Genomic DNA, 20,221 nt, shown 5'->3' on the forward strand with positions numbered 1-20,221 from the left:
GTATAACCATAAATTTGTGTGCTCTACAGTGGTGGAGTAAATGAGCCAGGATTAAGTTCAAAAGGTTGTCTTAGCCCCTACAAAGGCTAAGATTTCCCTTTAATATTTAAGCTTCTAGGATATACTATAGCCACTGAATGTTACGCTGAGCAAAATTAAGTTTTGAGTTGTGAGAGAGGGAGAAGTGTGTGTGTGTGTGTGTGTGTGTGTGTGTGTGAGGCGTTGGAAAAAGGGGAGGGAGAGAGATGGAAGGTGGTAGATAGAGTGGGGGAGCAAGGGACATATGTAGGGTGTGAAAGAGGGAAACTGGCATATTACAATCAGAGAGAGAGAGAGAGAGAGGAGAGATAGAGAGAGCTTTAGTGTGAAATTTCAAATATGTCACTAATTGAGGTGGGGTGGTGAACATGGACTGGGGTTGAGGAGATAGTTGGTTGGGAAAGAAAAAGATGTTGAGTGATTTATTTATAAAAAATGTAGACTGCAGAAGTGCATTAGAAATCTGTAGGTATATGTTTACTTGATTAAATTATACATATGTACATATATATTTATATATATAGTGTTACTATTCATCACACAGGGTGCAGAATAAGTTATTCTTCACCCGAGGTAATCTTACGATCATTTCATAAATATAAATTACATTTGAAATACAAATAGTTACATTCATATTGATTTACTGCATAAAATTTGGCATAACAAAAAAAATATAGGTCAAAAATTGTATTTTATGTACATTTTACACTATGTTTTTACATTTATAATTTTACGTAACATAAAATATTTTTACGATGAGTATAGGTTTTCTTACATTCTCTTCTTATGTCTAATAAGACAAAATTGACGAAACGTAAAATTACGGTGCATAGATGTTGAAATAGAGGTGGGTGAAGAATAACTATTCCTCTAGATCTTGGTTTGTAACATATGCTTATTTATATTATTGATGTCAATGTATACATCATCGAGTTACATTATGGGTGAATTAAATTTCAATTATTTTTCGATTGTTCCACACTATCTTTTGTATATATGTAAATATGATATACATTATATGCGCGATCAGAAAAAATCTATGCGAGCAAAATTTGATATGCTTTGTATTCAATGGTGCAATCGGAAAAGACAAATTAAAAGCCCGTGGCAACGCACAGGCGTTCTACTAGTATTGCATGTTTACTTGCTGGCGTCTTCTTAACCACACGAATAATATTGATCATTTGGTATCAAAGAGGCCGTGCAGATTAATTATTATCAGCAGTTTTTGAGGGGCGCTTGCTGTTTTTAGCAGATTTGCAATGCTGATTGGTTTTTAAAACCTTAGTGAACCGAGCTTAGTTTGAATAAAATTTTACTTCGTTTTTGTTATCGTGCAACAAAGATGAAATGAGTCATCGCCCAACACTCGACTAATTTCACCTCATTTTGCTGCAACCATACTTATATCGATGGGTTTTTTAGACAAGACCTCAAAAGAGCATCTTAATATAATGTCTATCAAGGAGAACTGAAGCCAGTGCATATGAATGACAATTCGACACAAAAGTGACCATGAAAAGAAAGAGAAAGAGACCTGCATTGAACATCCTGTCCTGTTCCTTTGATTGCTGGGCACTCACAGGAGATTAAAAATTGCACCTGAACATGCAACAAAAGAAAGGTGCACCTGCAGATATCTAGGTCACCTAAGGCTTCGAAGACCGCAATAGGCATCCATTTTCTAGCAATGAGATCTAGTAACCATTGAAGAAACATTGGCTGGACAACGACCCCAAGTGTAGGGTGCAGCTTTGCAATTCTTCATCACCAGTTGAAAGGGTTGGAGAATAGGACTTTGCCGCAACAAAACAAACTGAAAATAGAAATTGAATTAGTTGCACCAAAAGCGAGCCAACTGTTACTTATGGTTGACACACAACTTGTCAAGATTCTAAAAGAGTCAACAGATTTGATCGTATCTCCACCCTCATATACCTTTCACCGGTGCCAGATCGAACATCGTGGAGGTAGGATAAGGCCGGAGAGATCTTATTCGAAGGCATCATCGTCGCCACCAGCTCTCCAATAGAGCTAGGGAAACAAAACCTAATGGAAAAGAAGGACCTATTGGAACTAAGAAAAACAAAACGGATGGGGTTCCCGCTCCTCTGCCTGTTGATGAGGCTACCGGATGGGAGAGGGGAGGGGACAGAGGCAGTAGCGTGGATGAGACCTTGGTGGTGGCTATGGTTGAGGTTGGGTGCATTTTATCATTTCCCCAAAGCCTTACTTATTCAGAGCTTAGGGTCACTACCTCCACATTTCTCAAATGAAGAAAAAGTATCTTCTTTGAGGGATGCCAAACCAAAAACTCTTTCTTCATCAACTGATGCAGATTTTTTTGAATTTTATGTAGTTTTGTTAATGAAAAATGAAACAGCCAAAAAAAGTGAAAAGTACATAAAAGTAATTAAATCAGATGAGTTTATATAAATTAGACCACGATGAGTGGGGCGTTTTGGAGCTCGGCCTCCATGGTGGCCAAAACTTTTGAAAAATAAATAAATTTAGAACTTCATAGTTTCAAAAAAAAAATCTAAAAAATGTACAAGTAAATAAGGACGTGACATGTATGTGTGTAAAATTTCTGCATGAAATACCTTAGGGGGTGTTTGGTTCAGGGACTTTTTAGTCCCAGAGACTAGAAAAAGTCCCTAAAAAGTCCATAGGAACCAAACGGGAGGGACTTTTTCTACAGGGACTAGAAAAAGACTCTACTAGAGAGTCTTTTTTGATTAGTCCCTGGGACTAGAAAAAGTCATAGGACTTCTGAACCAAACACCTCCTTAAAATACGACTTGTGCAAAAAAACAATCATAGACTTTGAGGATGATTAGTGCATCTACTAAAAAGCCTCAGATTTTTTTTGTAGCACTCATTTTTAATGCATCTCGTCCTCAAAATCCACACACTTGTGCATAATGTCTTTAAGTGTGTGTGTGTGTGTGTGTGTGTGTGTGTGTGTGTGTGTGTGTGTGTGTGTGTGTGTGTGTGTGTGTGTGTGTGTGTGTGTGTGTGTGTGTGTGTGTGTTTTTCATTTTTTGGAACATGCACATTTAAATTTTGATCATTTCGAATTCGGCATCCATGGAGGCCAAGCTCCATTGAACATTTTCGGACCAACGATGCCGTATAAAACCATCATTTGCCTAGATAGCACAATTACGATCTCATCACAAGAAAAACATGAAGCGGGACTTTTTTTGCGAAAAGGCCTATGGCCATATATTAGCTATCATATGTCCTTACAAATACACTCTGACAAAAGATAGAATACACTCAGAATTTTGGGAGTGTCGAAGTCTTCTTCCTTCTGCATTCACTGACGACGCGCTATGAGCATAGCTCAATGCCGTCTCTAGGCCTCCGCGCCGGCGGAGCAACTTTTGGAAATCCAGGAGTTTGTATATGGACCGACAAGAAGTCGTTGATGTAGACCAGGAGACGCCAGCCTGGAAGTCAACCTTGCACAAATACAGTGTCCGTTTTAGGGATCCACATAGGTGATGCCCTCACTACCCATTCCATTCGGGGATTAACTCCCAAATGCAAAGCAGGGCGTAGATTTAGAGATTCTTGGTCCAAGGCTGTTCAGTCCAAGAACAACAACAAAAAATGCAAAGAATTAAAAATTATTCAGGCCTTTCATTGTTTGCTAGCTAGGAGGTGCGTGCATCTCCAAAAATTCAATTGGTGGATCAACGTATGTAACAGTGAAGAAACTACCTTAATGGCAGATCTGTCTTCCAAAGACCCAATCAAGCTCGGCGCCGGCGCAGAAGAGTAAGGCCAACTCCACCGCGCGACCTATCCTGTCCGTCCCCGTCCGTTTGGGATAAAAGGTACAAACGAGACGGCCCAGCGCGCGGGCGCAAACGGATTTTTGTCCGCTTTGTGTCCGCTTTCGACCCATCCCGGCCCAAGTTTGCGCCGGTTTTGGGGTGAAATGGACAGCGCGCGGACGGGCGGGACGCGCGCGCTTGTCCTCCCCTGGCCCGCCTGTCGGTGGGAGAAACCAAAACCGCCCCACGCCCATTTGGCGCCATTTCCCCCGAACCCTCCCACGTCCCTCCCGCCGCCCCCTCTCTCCCCCGTCCATGGCCGACGCCCCGCCGAGTTCCGGCGGCCTGGCCGTCGACCCGCCCGCAAAGGTGAAGAAGAAGACACCAAGGAAGCCGCAGTCGGAGTGCACGCCGGAGGAGATCGCCAAGTTGGACGCGGAATCGGCAAAGAGGAGGGAACGGAGAGCGGTCGTCAAGGTCAATGCCGCCGCGGCCAAGTTCGCTGCCCAGCGCAAGGAGCTGGAGGCCGCGCGGCGCAAGGCCGCTGCCGACGAGAAGGAGGACCTCGTCAACTAAGCGCACGCCATCCTCATGCTTGGCATGGGCTGTCCGGCCGGGTTCCCTGCAGCGGCCGTCGGCCCGGCGAGCACAGGCTCGTCGGTCGCCCGGCCTACGCACTGCCAGTCGCCGACGTCGCGCACCGCGCCCATGTCGCCCGGCTTTCCTCCGCCAAGGCACGACGGCCATGTTGGAAATATGCCCTAGAGGCAATAATAAAATGGTTATTATTGTATTTCCTTGTTCATGATAATTGTCTATTGTTCATGCTATAATTGTATTAACTGGAAACCGTAATACATGTGTGAATACATAGACCACAACATGTCCCTAGTAAGCCTCTAGTTGACTAGCTCGTTGATCAATAGATGGTTATGGTTTCCTGACCATGGACATTGGATGTCATTGATAACGGGATCACATCATTAGGAGAATGATGTGATGGACAAGACCCAATCCTAAGCGTAGCACAAGATCGTGTAGTTCGTTTTGCTAGAGCTTTTCTAATGTCAAGTATCTTTTCCTTAGACCATGAGATTGTGCAACTCCCGGATACCGTAGGAGTACTTTGGGTGTACCAAACGTCACAACGTAACTGGGTGGCTATAAAGGTGCACTACAGGTATCTCCGAAAGTGTCTGTTTGGTTGGCACGAGTCGAGACTGGGATTTGTCACTCCGTATGACGGAGAGGTATCTCTGGGCCCACTCGGTAATGCATCATCATAATGAGCTCAGTGTGACTAATGAGTTAGCCACGGGATCATGCGTTACGGAACGAGTAAAGAGACTTGCCGGTAACGAGATTGAACGAGGTATTGGGATACCGACGATCGAATCTCGGGCAAGTAACTTACCGATAGACAAAGGGAATTGTATACGGGATTGATTGAATCCCCGACATCGTGGTTCATCCGATGAGACCATCATGGAACATGTGGGAGCCAATATGGGTATCCAGATCCCGCTAGTGGTTATTGGCCGGAGAGGTGTCTCGGTCATGTCTGCATGGTTCCCGAACCCGTAGGGTCTACACACTTAAGGTTCGGTGACGCTAGAGTTGTTATGGGAAATAGTATGTGGTTACCGAAGGTTGTTCGGAGTCCCGGATGAGATCCCGGACATGACGAGGAGCTCCGGAATGGTCCGGAGGTGAAGATCGGTATATTGAACGAAGGGTATTGGAGTCCAGCCCCGGCAAGCGTTTGGGGGCCTTATGGGCCAAGGGGAAGGGGCAAACCAGCCCACTAAGGGGCTGTGCGCCCCTCCCAACCCCTCTCACGTAACGTGGAGAGGTGGGGGCGCCTCCCCTAGGGCAGCCACCCCTCCCGGCTTGGGGGGCAAGTTTCCTAGGGGTGGGGGCGCCCAAACCCATCTAGGGTTTCCCCTGTGGCCGCCGCCCCTCCCCTAGGGAACTCTAGGGCGCCTCCTCCACCCCCTTCCCCCTATATATAGTGAGGGAGAGGGAGGGCAGCCCCACCCCTGGCCTGGCTCAGCCCTCCCTCCTCATACACCTCCTCCTCCTCCTCCGTAGTGCTTAGCGAAGCTCTGCCGGAGAACCACGAGCTCCATTGCCACCACGCCGTCGTGCTGCTGGAGTTCTCCCTCAACTTCTCCTCTCCCCTTGCTGGATCAAGAAGGAGGAGACGTCCCCGGGCTGTACGTGTGTTGAACGCGGAGGCGCCGTCCGTTCGGCGCTAGATCGGATCTTCCGCGATTTGAATCGCTGTGAGTACGACTCCATCAACCGCGTTCTTGTAACGCTTCCACTTAGCGATCTTCAAGGGTATGAAGATGCACTCCCTCTCTCTCGTTGCTAGCATCTCCTAGATTGATCTTGGTGACACGTAGGAAAATTATGAATTATTGCTACGTTACCCAACAGTGGCATCATGAGCTAGGTCTATGCGTAGATTCTATGCACGAGTAGAACACAAAGTAGTTGTGGGCGATGATTTGTTCAATTTGCTTACCGTTACTAGTCTTATCTTGATTCGGCGGCATTGTGGGATGAAGCAACCCGGACCGACCTTACACGTACTCTTACGTGAGACAGGTTCCACCGACTGACATGCACTTGATGCATAAGGTGACTAGCGGGTGTCTGTCTCTCCCACTTTAGTCGGATCGGATTCGATGAAGAGGGTCCTTATGAAGGGTAAATAGCAATTGGCATATCACCGTTGTGGCTTTTGCGTAGGTAAGAAACGTTCTTACTAGAAACCCATAGCAGCCACGTAAAACATGCAACAACAATTAGAGGACGTCTAACTTGTTTTTGCAGGGTATGCTATGTGATGTGATATGGCCAAAAGGATGTGATGAATTATATATATGTGATGTATGAGATTGATCATGTTCTTGTAATAGGAATCACGACTTGCATGTCGATGATTATGACAACCGGCAGGAGCCATAGGAGTTGTCTTAATTTATTGTATGACCTATGTGTCAATGAAAAACGCCATGTAATTACTTTACTTTATTGCTAATCGTTAGCCATAGTAATAGAAGTAATAGTTGGCGAGACAACTTCATGAAGACACGATGATGGAGATCATGATGATGGAGATCATGGTGTCATGCCGGTGACGAAGGTGATCATGCCGCGCCTCGAAGATGGAGATCAAAAGGCGCAAGATGATATTGGCCATATCATGTCACTTTATGATTTGCATGTGATGTTTGTCATGTTTACATCTTATTTGATTAGAACGATGGTAGCATAAATAAGATGATCCCTCACTAAAATTTCAAGAGATGTGTTCGCCCTAACTGTGCACCGTTGCGAAGGTTCGTTGTTTCGAAGCACCACGTGATGGTCGGGTGTGATAGATTCTAACGTTCGCATACAACGGGTGTAAGCCAGATTTACACATGCGAAACACTTAGGTTGACTTGACGAGCCTAGCATGTACAGACATGGCCTCGGAACACAAGAGACCGAAAGGTCGAACATGAGTCGTATAGTAGATACGATCAACATGGAGATGTTCACCGATGATGACTAGTCCGTCTCACGTGATGATCGGACATGGCCTAGTTGACTCGGATCATGTATCACTTAGATGACTAGAGGGATGTCTATCTGAGTGGGAGTTCATTAAATAATTTGATTAGATGAACTTAATTATCATGAACATAGTCAAAAGGTCTTTGCAAATTATGTCGTAGCTTACGCTTTAGTTCTACTAAGATATGTTCCTAGAGAAAAATTTAGTTGAAAGTTGATAGTAGCAATTATGCGGATTGGGTCCGTAAACTGAGGATTGTCCTCATTGCTGCACAGAAGGCTTATATCCTTAATGCACCGCTCGGTGTGCTGAACCTCGAGCGTCGTTTGTGGATGTTGCGAACATCTGACATACACGTTTTGATGACTACGTGATAGTTCAGTGCGTAATGTTAAACGGTTTAGAAGTGAGGCACCGAAGACGATTTTGAAACGTCGCGGAACATATGAGATGTTCAAAGGGCTGAAATTGGGATTTCACGCTCGTGCCCACGTCAAGAGGTATGAGACCTCTGACGAGTTTCTCAAGCCTGCAAACTAAGGGAGAAAAAGCTCAATCGTTGAGCATGTGCTCAGATTGTCTGAATACTACAATCACTTGAATCGAGTGGGAGTTAATCTTCCTTAAGAGATAGTGATGCTTCTCCAAAAGTCATTGCCACCAAGCTACTAGAACTTCGTGATGAACTATAACATATCAGGGATAGATATGATGATCCTTGAGCTATTCGCGATGTTTGACACCGCGAAAGTAGAAATCAAGTAGGAGCATTAGTTGTTGATGGTTAGTAAAACCACTAGTTTCAAGAAGGGCAAGGGCAAGAAGGGATACTTCATGAAACGGCAAATCAGTTGCTGCTCTAGTGAAGAAACCCAAGGTAGAACCCAAACCCGAGACTAAGTGCTTCTGTAATGAGGGGAACGGTCACTGAAGCAGAACTACCCTAGATACTTGGTAGATGAGAAGGCTGGTAAGGTCGACAGAAGTATATTGGATATACATTATATTAATGTGTACTTTACTAGTACTCCTAGTAGCACCAGGGTATTAGATACCGGTTCGGTTGCTAAGTGTTGGTACTCGAAATAAAAGCTACGGAATAAATGGAGACTAACTAAAGGTGAGATGACGATATGTGTTGGAAGTGTTTCCAAGGTTGATGTGATCAAGCATCGCATGCTCCCTCTACCATCGAGATTGGTGTTAAACCTAAGTAATTGTTATTTGGTGTTTGCATTGAGCATAGACATGATTGGATTGTGTTTATCGCAATATGGTTATTCATTTAAGGAGAATAATGGTTACTCTATTTATTTGAATAATACCTTCAATGGTCTTGCACCTAAAATGGATGGTTTATTGAATCTCGATCGTACTGATACACATGATCATGCCAAAAGATATAAGATAGTAATGATAGTACCACATACTTGTGGCACAGCCATTTGAGTCATATTGGTATAAAACGCATGAAGAAGCTCCATGTAGACGGATCTTTGGACTCACTCGTTTTTGAAAAGATTGAGACATGCGAACCATGTCTATTGGTATATATGCATGAAGAAACTCCATGCAGATGGATCGTTTGGACTCACTTGATTTTGAATCACTTGAGACATGCAAATCATACCACATGGGCAAGATGACTGAAAGGCCTCGTTTTCAGTGAGATAGAACAAAAGAGCAACTTGTTGGAAGTAATACATTTGATGTGTGCAATCCAATGAGTGCTGAGGCACGCAGTGAATATCATTATGCTCTTACTTCACAGATGATTTGAGTAGATTCTGAGTATATTTACTTGATGAAATACAAGTCTAAAGTAATTTCAGAGTGAAGTAGAAGATCGTCGTGACAAGAGGATAAGATGTCTATGATATGATCATAGAGATGAATATCTGAGTTACGAGTTTGGCACACAATTAAGACATTGTGGAAATTGTTTCACAACTAATACCGCCTGGAACACCATAGTGTGATGGTGTGTCCGAACATCATAACTGCACCCTATTGGATATGGTGCATACCATGATGTCTCTTATCGAATTACCACTATCGTTTATGGGTTAGGCGTTAGAGACAACCGCATTCACTTTAAATAGGGCACCACGCAATTCCGTTGAGATGACACCATATGAACTATGGTTTAGAGAAACCTAAGCTGTCGTTTCTTAAAAGTTTGGGGCTGCGGCGCTTATGTGAAAAAGTTTCAGGCTGATAAGCTCGAACCCAAAGCGGATAAATGCATCTTCATAGAATACCCAAAACAGTTGGGTATACCTCCTTTTCAGATCTGGAAGCAAAAGTGATTGTTTCTAGAAACGGGTCCTTTCTCGAGAAAAAGTTTCTCTCGAAAGAATTGAGTGGGAGGATGGTGGAGACTTGATGAGGTTATTGAACCGTCACTTCAACTAGTGTGTAGCAGGGCACAAGAAGTTGTTCCTGTGGCACCTACACCAATTGAAGTGGAAGCTTATGATAGTGATCATGAAACTTCGGATCAAGTCACTACCAAACCTCGTAGGACGACAAGGATGCGTACTACTTCAGAGTGGTACGTAATCCTGTCTTGGAAGTCATGTTGCTAGACAACAATGAACCTACGAGCTATGGAGAAGCGATGGTGGGCCCAGATTCCGACGAATGGCTCCAGGCCATAAAATCTGAGAGAGGATCCATGTATAAAAACAAAGTATAGACTTAGGAAGAACTACTTGATGGTCGTAAGGCTGTTGGGTGAAGATGGATTTTAAAAGGAAGACGGATAATGATGGTAAGTGTCACCATTAAGAAAGCTCGACTTGTCGTTAAGATGTTTTCCGACAAGTTCAAGGAGTTGACTATGATGAGATTTTCTCACTCGTAGCGATGCTAAGAGTCTGTTGGAATTATATTAGCAGTTACTGCATTATTTATGAAATCTTGCAGATAGGATGTCAAAACATTGTTTCCTCGACGATTTTCTTGAGGAAAGATTGTATGTGATACAACCAGAAGGTTTTGTCAATCCTGAAAGATGCTAACAACTATGCAAAGATCCAGCAATCCTTCTAAGGACTGGAGTAAGCATCTCGGAGTTGGAATGTACGCTTTGATGAGATGATCAAAGATTTTGGGTTTATACAAAGTTTATGAGAAACTTGTATTTCCAAAGAAGTGAGTGGGAGCACTATAGAATTTTTTATGAGTATATGTTGTTAACATATTGTTGATTAGAAATGATGTAGAATTTATGGAAAACATACAGGGTTATTTGAAAAGTGTTTTTCAATGGAAAACCTGGATTAAGCTACTTGAACATTGAGCATCAAGATCTATAAGGATAGATCAAAAACGCTTAATAGTACTTTCAAATGAATACATACCGTGACAAGATTTTGAAGGAGTTCAAAATAGATTAGCAAAGAAGGAGTTCTTGGTTGTGTTACAAGGTGTGAGTATTGAGTAAAACTCAAGACATGACCACGACAGAAGAGAGAGAAAGGACCAAGGTTATCCCCTATGCTTTAGACGTAGGCTCTACAGTATGCTATGCTGTGTACCACACCTGAAGTGTGCATTGCCATGAGTCAGTCAAGGGGTACAAGAGTGATCCAGCAATGCATCACATGACAGTGGTCGAACTTATCCTTAGTATCTAGTGGACTAAGTAATTTTCTCGATTATGGAAGTGGTAAAAGAGTTCGTCGTAAAGGGTTACGTCGATGCAAACTTTGACACTAATCCGGATGACTCTGAGTAGTAAACCGGATTCGTATAGGAGAGCAGTTATTTGGAATAGCTCCAAGTAGCGCGTGGTAGCTGCATCTACAAGATGACATAGAGATTTGTAAAGCACACACGGATCTGAAAGGTTCAGACCCGTTGACTAATAACCTCTCTCACAAGCGAGATATGATCAAACCCCATGGGTGTTGGATTCATTACAATCACATAGTGATGTGAACTAGATTATTGACTCTAGTGCAAGTGGGAGACTGTTGGAAATATGCCCTAGAGGCAATAATAAAATGGTTATTATTGTATTTCCTTGTTCATGATAATTGTCTATTGTTCATGCTATAATTGTATTAACTGGAAACCGTAATACATGTGTGAATACATAGACCACAACATGTCCCTAGTAAGCCTCTAGTTGACTAGCTCGTTGATCAATAGATGGTTATGGTTTCCTGACCATGGACATTGGATGTCATTGATAACGGGATCACATCATTAGGAGAATGATGTGATGGACAAGACCCAATCCTAAGCGTAGCACAAGATCGTGTAGTTCGTTTTGCTAGAGCTTTTCTAATGTCAAGTATCTTTTCCTTAGACCATGAGATTGTGCAACTCCCGGATACCGTAGGAGTACTTTGGGTGTACCAAACGTCACAACGTAACTGGGTGGCTATAAAGGTGCACTACAGGTATCTCCGAAAGTGTCTGTTGGGTTCGCACGAGTCGAGACTGGGATTTGTCACTCCGTATGACGGAGAGGTATCTCTGGGGCCACTCGGTAATGCATCATCATAATGAGATCAATGTGACTAATGAGTTAGCCACAGGATCATGCGTTACGGAACGAGTAAAGAGACTTGCCGGTAACGAGATTGAACGAGGTATTGGGATACCGACGATCGAATCTCGGGCAAGTAACTTACCGATAGACAAAGGGAATTGTATACGGGATTGATTGAATCCCCGACATCGTGGTTCATCCGATGAGATCATCATGGAACATGTGGGAGCCAATATGGGTATCCAGATCCCGCTATTGGTTATTGGCCGGAGAGGTGTCTCGGTCATGTCTGCATGGTTACCGAACCCGTAGGGTCTACACACTTAAGGTTCGGTGACGCTAGAGTTGTTATGGGAAATAGTATGTGGTTACCGAAGGTTGTTCGGAGTCCCAGATGAGATCCCGGACATGATGAGGAGCTCCGGAATGGTCCGGAGGTAAAGATCGGTATATTGGACGAAGGGTATTGGAGTCCGGAATTGTTCCGGGGGTACCAGGCTATGGCCAGCATGTCCGAAAGGGGTTTCGGAGGCCCCGGCAAGCGTTGGGGGGCCTTATGGGCCAAGGGGAAGGGGCAAACCAGCCCACTAAGGGGCTGTGCGCCCCTCCCAACCCCTCTCACGTAACGTGGAGAGGTGGGGGCGCCTCCCCTAGGGCAGCCACCCCTCCCGGCTTGGGGGGCAAGTTTCCTAGGGGTGGGGGCGCCCAAACCCATCTAGGGTTTCCCCTGTGGCCGCCGCCCCTCCCCTAGGGAACCCTAGGGCGCCTCCTCCACCCCCCTTCCCCCTATATATAGTGAGGGAGAGGGAGGGCAGCCCCACCCCTGGCCTGGCGCAGCCCTCCCTCCTCATACACCTCCTCCTCCTCCGTAGTGCTTAGCGAAGCTCTGCCGGAGAACCACGAGCTCCATTGCCACCGTATGAAATAGGGCTCCGTCGAAATCCGTTGAGACGACACCGTATGAATTATGGTTTGGGAAGAAGCCTAAGCTGTCGTTTCTAAAAGTTTGGGGATGCGATGCTTATGTCAAGAAACTTCAACCTGAAAAGCTCGAACCCAAGTCGGAAAAATGCGTCTTCATAGGATACCCCAAGGAAACTATTGGGTATACCTTCTACCTCAGATCCGAAGGCAAGATCTTCGTTGCCAAGAACGGGTCCTTTCTAGAGAAGGAGTTTCTCTCGAAAGAATTGAGTGGGAGGAAAGTGGAACTTGATGAGGCGATAGTCACCCCTTCTGAACCGGAAAGTAGCGCAGCGCGGGAAGATGTTCCTGTGGTGCCTACACCGACTGGGGAGGAAGTTAATGATGATGATCATGAAGCTTCGGATCAAGTTACTACTGAACTTCGTAGGTCCACAAGGACACGTTCCGCACCAGAGTGGTACGGCAACCCTGTCCTGGAAATCATGTTGTTAGACAACGGTGAACCTTCGAACTATGAAGAAGCGATGGCGGGCCCGGATTCCGACAAATGGCTTGAAGCCATGAAATCCGAGATAGGATCCATGTATGAAAACGAAGTATGGACTTTGACTGACTTGCCCGATGATCGGCGAGCCATAGAAAACAAATGGATCTTTAAGAAGAAGACGGACGCGGATGGTAATGTGACCATCTATAAGGCTCGACTTGTCGCTAAGGGTTATCGACAAGTTCAAGGGGTTGACTACGATGAGACTTTCTCACCCGTAGCGAAGCTGAAGTCCGTCCGAATCATGTTAGCAATTGCCGCATACTATGATTATGAGATATGGCAGATGGACGTCAAAACGGCATTCCTTAACGGCTTCCTTAAGGAAGAGTTGTATATGATGCAGCCGGAAGGTTTTGTCGATCCTAAGAATGCTAACAAAGTATGCAAGCTCCAGCGCTCAATATATGGGCTGGTGCAAGCATCTCGGAGTTGGAACATTCGCTTTGATGAGATGATCAAAGCGTTTGGGTTTACACAGACTTATGGAGAAGCCTGTGTTTACAAGAAAGTGAGTGGGAGCTCTGTAGCATTTCTCATATTATATGTGGATGACATATTATTGATGGGAAATGATATAGAATTCTTGGAAAGTATAAAGGCCTATTTGAATAAGTGTTTTTCAATGAAGGACCTTGGAGAAGCTGCTTATATATTAGGCATCAAGATCTATAGAGATAGATCAAGACGCCTCATTGGTCTTTCACAGAGTACATACCTTGACAAGATATTGAAGAAGTTCAATATGGATCAGTCCAAGAAGGGGTTCTTGCCTGTATTGCAAGGTGTGCAATTGAGCACGGCTCAATGCCCGACCACGGCAGAAGATATAGAAAAGATGAGTGTCATCCCCTATGCCTCGGCCATAGGGTCTATTATGTATGCCATGCTGTGCACCAGACCTGATGTAAACCTTGCCGTAAGTTTGGTAGGAAGGTACCAAAGTAATCCCGGCATGGAACACTGGACAGCGGTCAAGAATATCCTGAAGTACCTGAAGAGGACTAAGGATATGTTTCTCGTTTATGGAGGTGACGAAGAGCTCGTCGTAAAGGCTTACGTCGACGCTAGCTTCGACACAGATCTGGATGACTCGAAGTCACAGACCGGATACGTGTATATTTTGAATGAAGGAGCAGTAAGCTGGTGCAGTTGCAAGCAAAGCGTCGTGGCGGGATCTACATGTGAAGCGGAGTACATGGCAGCCTCGGAGGCAGCACGGGAAGCAGTCTGGATGAAGGAGTTCATTACCGACCTAGGGGTGATTCCCAATGCGTCGTGCCCGATGACTCTCTTCTGTGACAACACTGGAGCTATTGCACTTGCGAAGGAGCCCAGGTTTCACAGGAAGACCAGGCATATCAAGCGCCGCTTCAACTCCATTCGTGAAAGTGTTCAAAATGGAGACATAGATATGTGTAAAGTACATACGGACCTGAATGTAGCAGATCCGTTGACTAAACCTCTCCCTAGAGCAAAACATGATCAACACCAGGACGCAATGGGTGTTCGATTCATCACAATGTAACTAGATTATTGACTCTAGTGCAAGTGGGAGACTGTTGGAAATATGCCCTAGAGGCAATAATAAATGGTTATTATTATATTTCTTTGTTCATGGTAATTGTCTATTGTTCATGCTATAATTGTATTGTCCGGAAATCGTAATACATGTGTGAATACATAGACCACAACGTGTCCCTAGTAAGCCTCTAGTTGACTAGCTCGTTGATCAACAGATAGTCATGGTTTCCTGACTATGGACATTGGATGTCATTGATAACGGGATCACATCATTAGGAGAATGATGTGATGGACAAGACCCAATCCTAAGCATAGCATAAAAGATCGTGTAGTTTCGTTTGCTAGAGCTTTTCCAATGTCAAGTGTCTTTTCCTTAGACCATGAGATCGTGCAACTCCCGGATACCGTAGGAGTGCTTTGGGTGTGCCAAACGTCACAACGTAACTGGGTGACTATAAAGGTGCACTACGGGTATCTCCGAAAGTGTCTGTTGGGTTGGCACGGATCGAGACTGGGATTTGTCACTCCGTGTGACGGAGAGGTATCTCTGGGCCCACTCGGTAATGCATCATCATAATGAGCTCTATGGGACTAAGGCGTTAGTCACGGGATCATGCATTGCGGTACGAGTAAAGAGACTTGCCGGTAACGAGATTGAACAAGGTATTGGGATACCGACGATCGAATCTCGGGCAAGTAACATACCGATTGACAAAGGGAATTGCATACGGGATTGATTGAATCCTCGACACCGTGGTTCATCCGATGAGATCATCGTGGAACATGTAGGAGCCAACATGGGTATCCAGATCCCGCTGTTGGTTATTGACCGGAGAGGCGTCTCGGTCATGTCTGCATGTCTCCCGAACCCGTAGGGTCTACACACTTAAGGTTCGGTGACGCTAGGGTTGTAGAGATATGTGTATGCGGAAACCCAAAAGTTGTTCGGAGTCCCGGATGAGATCCCGGACGTCACGAGGAGTTCCGGAATGGTCCGGAGGTAAAGAATTATATATAGGAAGTCAAGTTTCGGCCACCGGGAAAGTTTCGGGGGTTACCGGTATTGTACCGGGACCACCGGAAGGGTCCCGGGGGTCCATCTATCCCGGAGAGCCCCGTGGGCTGAAGTGGGAAGGGAACCAGCCCCTAGTGGGCTGGGCGCCCCCCATGGGCCTCCCCCCTGCGCCTAGGGTTGGGAACCCTAGGGTGGGGGGGCTTCCCACTTGCCTTGGGGGGCAAGGCACCCCCCTGGCCGCCGCCCCCCACCCTAGATGGGTTCTGGCCGGCGCCCCCCCTCCCAGGGGGCCTATATAAAGGGGGGAGGGAGGGCAGCGATAACTACAGCCTTGGGCGCCTCCCTCTCCCCCTGCAACACCTCTCTCTCTCGTATATGCTCGGCGAAGCCCTGCCGGCATCCCGCTACATCCACCACCACGCCGTCGTGCTGCTGGATCTCCATCAACCTCTCCTTCCCCCTTGCTGGATCAAGAAGGAGGAGACGTCGCTGCACCGTACGTGTGTTGAACGCGGAGGTGCCGTCCGTTCGGCACTCGGTCATCGGTGATTTGGATCACGGCGAGTACGACTCCGTCATCCACGTTCATTGGAACGCTTCCGCTCGCGATCTACAAGGGTATGTAGATGCACTCCTTTCCCCTCGTTGCTAGTATACTCCATAGATGCATCTTGGTGAACGTAGGAAAATTTTAAAATTATGCTACGATACCCAACACCTCATACACCTCCTCCTCCTCCTCCGTAGTGCTTACCGAAGCTCTGCCGGAGAACCACGAGCTCCATTGCCACCACGCCGTCGTGCTACTGGAGTTCTCCCTCAACTTCTCCTCTCCCCTTGCTGGATCAAGAAGGAGGAGACGTCCTCGGGCTGTACGTGTGTTGAACGCGGAGGCGCCGTCCGTTCGGCGCTAGATCGGATCTTCCGCGATTTGAATCGCTGCGAGTACGACTCCATCAACCGCGTTCTTGTAACGCTTCCGCTTAGCGATCTTCAAGGGTATGAAGATGCACTCCCTCTCTCTCGTTGCTAGCATCTCCTAGATTGATCTTGGTGACACGTAGGAAAATTTTGAATTATTGCTACGTTACCCAACAGGCCAGACCCGTTTCTCGGCGTCGCCGGACGTGGGCTTGTTCGCGCCGTCCACACCGCGCCCCGCGGCCGTCATCGACCTCTACGTCACGCCTGGGTCCAGCAGCGGCGGGCGGCCGTCCGTCAGATGCAAAGAAAGCACGCACGGGCACCGTTCACGGGCACCATGCCGGCCCCCCGCATCTTGTTTGACGGAATGCCAACCCCAACGCCAACGGTCGACGACCCCTTCCACAACCAGTACATGGAGGACATGATCTTCGAGGGTGGGCATGGCCGTGCCTATGACCCCGAGGAGACCCAAAGTCAGGATGGCCGCGCCCAGTACGTCCCCAATGAAGAGGCCGGCGACCGTGCTGACTACGACCATGGTGACTCGTGGCATGAAGACGATGACATCTATGTCAAAGGTGATGGTGATGAAGAAGAAGAAGAAGAAGAAGGCAATGACGTTGATATTAGTGGCGCGCCATTGTTCATCGACGAGCTCAGCCAAAGAGCGGAAGCACAAAAGAAGAGGAAGAGCATTCGCACGGGTTCATATACACAAGATGAGGACAAGTTGATTTTCCAAGCTTGGATGGAGATTAGCCAAGATCCGAGGACCGGCGCGCAACAAAAGGGCATTGTTTTTTGGACGAGAGTCCACAAAACATTCCATGAAAGGAAGATGTTTGAGCCCTACCAAATTACAAGCAACCGTGGCATCGGCTCGATTCAAAAGAGATGGTTGTTCATCCAACAAGAGTGCAACAAGTATTGCGCTGCATTTGAGAGCGTTGAAGCACGGCCCGTGAGTGGTCTCGGCGTTGGGGACATGGTATGCTCTCCTCTTTCTAGCCCTTTCCTTGCTACGGCCATGAGACTTCGGCCGTGTATATGTTTGCATGTTCACTTGTTGTTGATCATGTGGTGTAGGCATTTCAATCTTTGGAGGCATTCAAGGCCCGGCACAATGACAAGCCATTCACTCTTACGCATTGTTGGACGATCATCAATAATTGCTCTAAGTTCAAGGACCAATACCGTGAACTACAAAGGAAGAGAGGCAAGAAGATGGCCAAGTTCGCCGGAGGTGGAGATGGCGAGGCGTTGAAGAGGCCGAGGGGCAAGACCAACTCCAAGGTTGACGACATACGTGATGCCTCATCCATGGCCTTGCATGAGACTTTGCATGGCATGATGTCCCAAAAGGATGTGAGGGACGAGAAGAAGAGGCAAAGCAAGGACGAGCAAATGAAGCAATACCTAGACCTTCAAAGACAGAAGCTTGAGATGGAGGAGGCGGCCAAGCGGAGGAAGATCGACATGGAGGAGACGGCCCGGCAAAGGCAGCTCGACATGGAGGAGGCGGCCCGGCAAAGGCAGCTCGACATCGAGGCCGACAACGTCAAGGCCAGGCAGAGGCAGCTCGACATCGAGGCCACCAATGCCGCCACCAAAGCGAAGGAGGTGGCCCTTGCGATCATGAGCGTGGACTTGTCGAAGATGAGCGAGAAGACGAGGGCCTGGTTCGAGGCCAGGCAGAAGGAGATGCTTGACGCCGAAGGCCTGAACTAGGTCGTCCGATCGGCGTCGGCCATTCTTTTTTGGAGGCTGGCATGGGTGCCGCCCGCCCGCTGGGCCACTGGCAGTGTGCCGGCGAGAAAACATTCATTCTGGAGGCCGGCTGTGTTGCCGGCCGCTGGCTGTGTTGCCGGCGAGGACAACTATTTATTTTGGAGGCTGGCTGTGTTGCCGGCCGCTGGCTGATGCCGGCGATGGACGTGTAGGCCGCTGGCTCTGTTGCCGGCGTGATGAACCGGGGCCGCTGGCCTGAACTAGGGCTTGGCATTTGAAACATTGCTTTTGGTTATTTAAATAGACGCGGACAGAATGGGGCAAATGGATGCGGCCGCGCGCTGGGCGCACGGCCACCGCATCCCAGGACACGCCCGGACACGACCCTAAATCCCTACCCAAACGGACAGAATCCGGACAAAACGGACGTTCGTTTGGGATCGCGCGGTGGAGTTGGCCTAAACAAGGCTGTCACGTACGTCGCCGACACCGATAGCGAACTTGACCGGCCATTTCCATAGCGGAAAGAAGATAAAAAGTCGGGTGGAAGGGGGGGCGCTCCTGTACGTCGCCCGTAGGGCAGCTGAATGGACACAACGGCTGCTTCAGAGCATCTACACTCGCCCGCCTCAAACCCGTCTCAAATGTACGTTTGGACGCGTCATTTGAGTGTTTCAAACCTGCCTCAAACACCCAGGCTGTTCGGCGCCCCTCATATCCGCTCAAATGTAGGGTGAATATGGGGTGGCACGGGCCCGCCCGGGCTCGTCCGTCACGACAGTCCGGCCCGCCACCGACTTCACGCCGGTCCCATAAAAAAACCCAATCTGTCCCCTCTTCGAACCCTAACTTACTCCACTGCTCTCTCTCGCTCCGTTCCCTCCTCTCCCCTTTCCGGTTTTGATCAAATCCGGCTAGATGTCGAGGAGGAGATGGCGCTCGGCATTGCGCTGGACCGGTCGAAGGTGAACACCGGGGGGGGGGGGAGATCCGGATCTACATCGTCGCCGCTCCCGTGCTGGCGCGGCGGGGACGCATGAGCAGGCCCCTCCCGGCCCATACCGTCCCCTTCCCCCGTTGGCCGCTGCTCCACGCGGGCAGCGGTGGATGCTAGTGCCCACACGTGCACGCCTGAATTGGAGGCGCGACGCGAGAGACAGCGGGCAAGGGAGTGGGCCACGATGGAGCAATCTGTGCGCCCTCGCCGCGGGTTGTCGACTGAGCCCGACGAGGAGGAGCGGGTCCTCGCATGGGTCTACCGTCGGTCACTGACGGCGGCGGAGATGGATGCTAGCCGCCTATGGAGGAAGAACGCGAAGGCGGTCCGGCCTGCCATTGAGTAGTCAGGTGGCCAAGCTGAAGCGGCAGCAGGATAGGGTCGTCCACCGGATGAAGGGGCTCATCGTCCTCTCCGACTCCTCGTCCGACGATGGTCACGACCATAACTCCACCTCCTCCTCCGACGACCAAGATCCACCACCCGCCGCGAACGCCTACAGCCGCGCCGGCGACTGGAAGGGTAAAGGCCCGAGCAAGGAAGTGGTGATCCCGGTCCTCCTCCGTTTATATTATCGTTTTTAGTTGTTAAAGTTAAGAATTTGTCTGGCGATGAAGTGTGGTGATCTTTTGGATGATGTAGCGGCTTTATGTGCAT

At 47.6% G+C, this 20,221-nt stretch overlaps 1 protein-coding gene across 1 annotated transcript in view; it reads left to right on the forward strand.

Annotated features, from left to right (window-relative positions):
• Positions 1-18,567, forward strand: part of LOC141027298 (uncharacterized) — a 36,460-nt gene extending 17,893 nt beyond the window's left edge. The window contains exons 2-5 of the mRNA XM_073504290.1: positions 3,997-4,102; positions 4,190-4,370; positions 17,249-17,541; positions 17,925-18,567. Coding sequence (XP_073360391.1) covers positions 3,997-4,102; positions 4,190-4,370; positions 17,249-17,541; positions 17,925-18,567 — 1,223 coding nt within the window. The remainder of the gene's footprint in view (positions 1-3,996; positions 4,103-4,189; positions 4,371-17,248; positions 17,542-17,924) is intronic.
• Positions 18,568-20,221: the final 1,654 nt, after the last annotated feature.

Source organism: Aegilops tauschii, chromosome 7 (genome assembly GCF_002575655.3).
Source record: "Aegilops tauschii subsp. strangulata cultivar AL8/78 chromosome 7, Aet v6.0, whole genome shotgun sequence".
In the NCBI taxonomy this organism is placed as follows: domain Eukaryota; kingdom Viridiplantae; phylum Streptophyta; class Magnoliopsida; order Poales; family Poaceae; genus Aegilops; species Aegilops tauschii.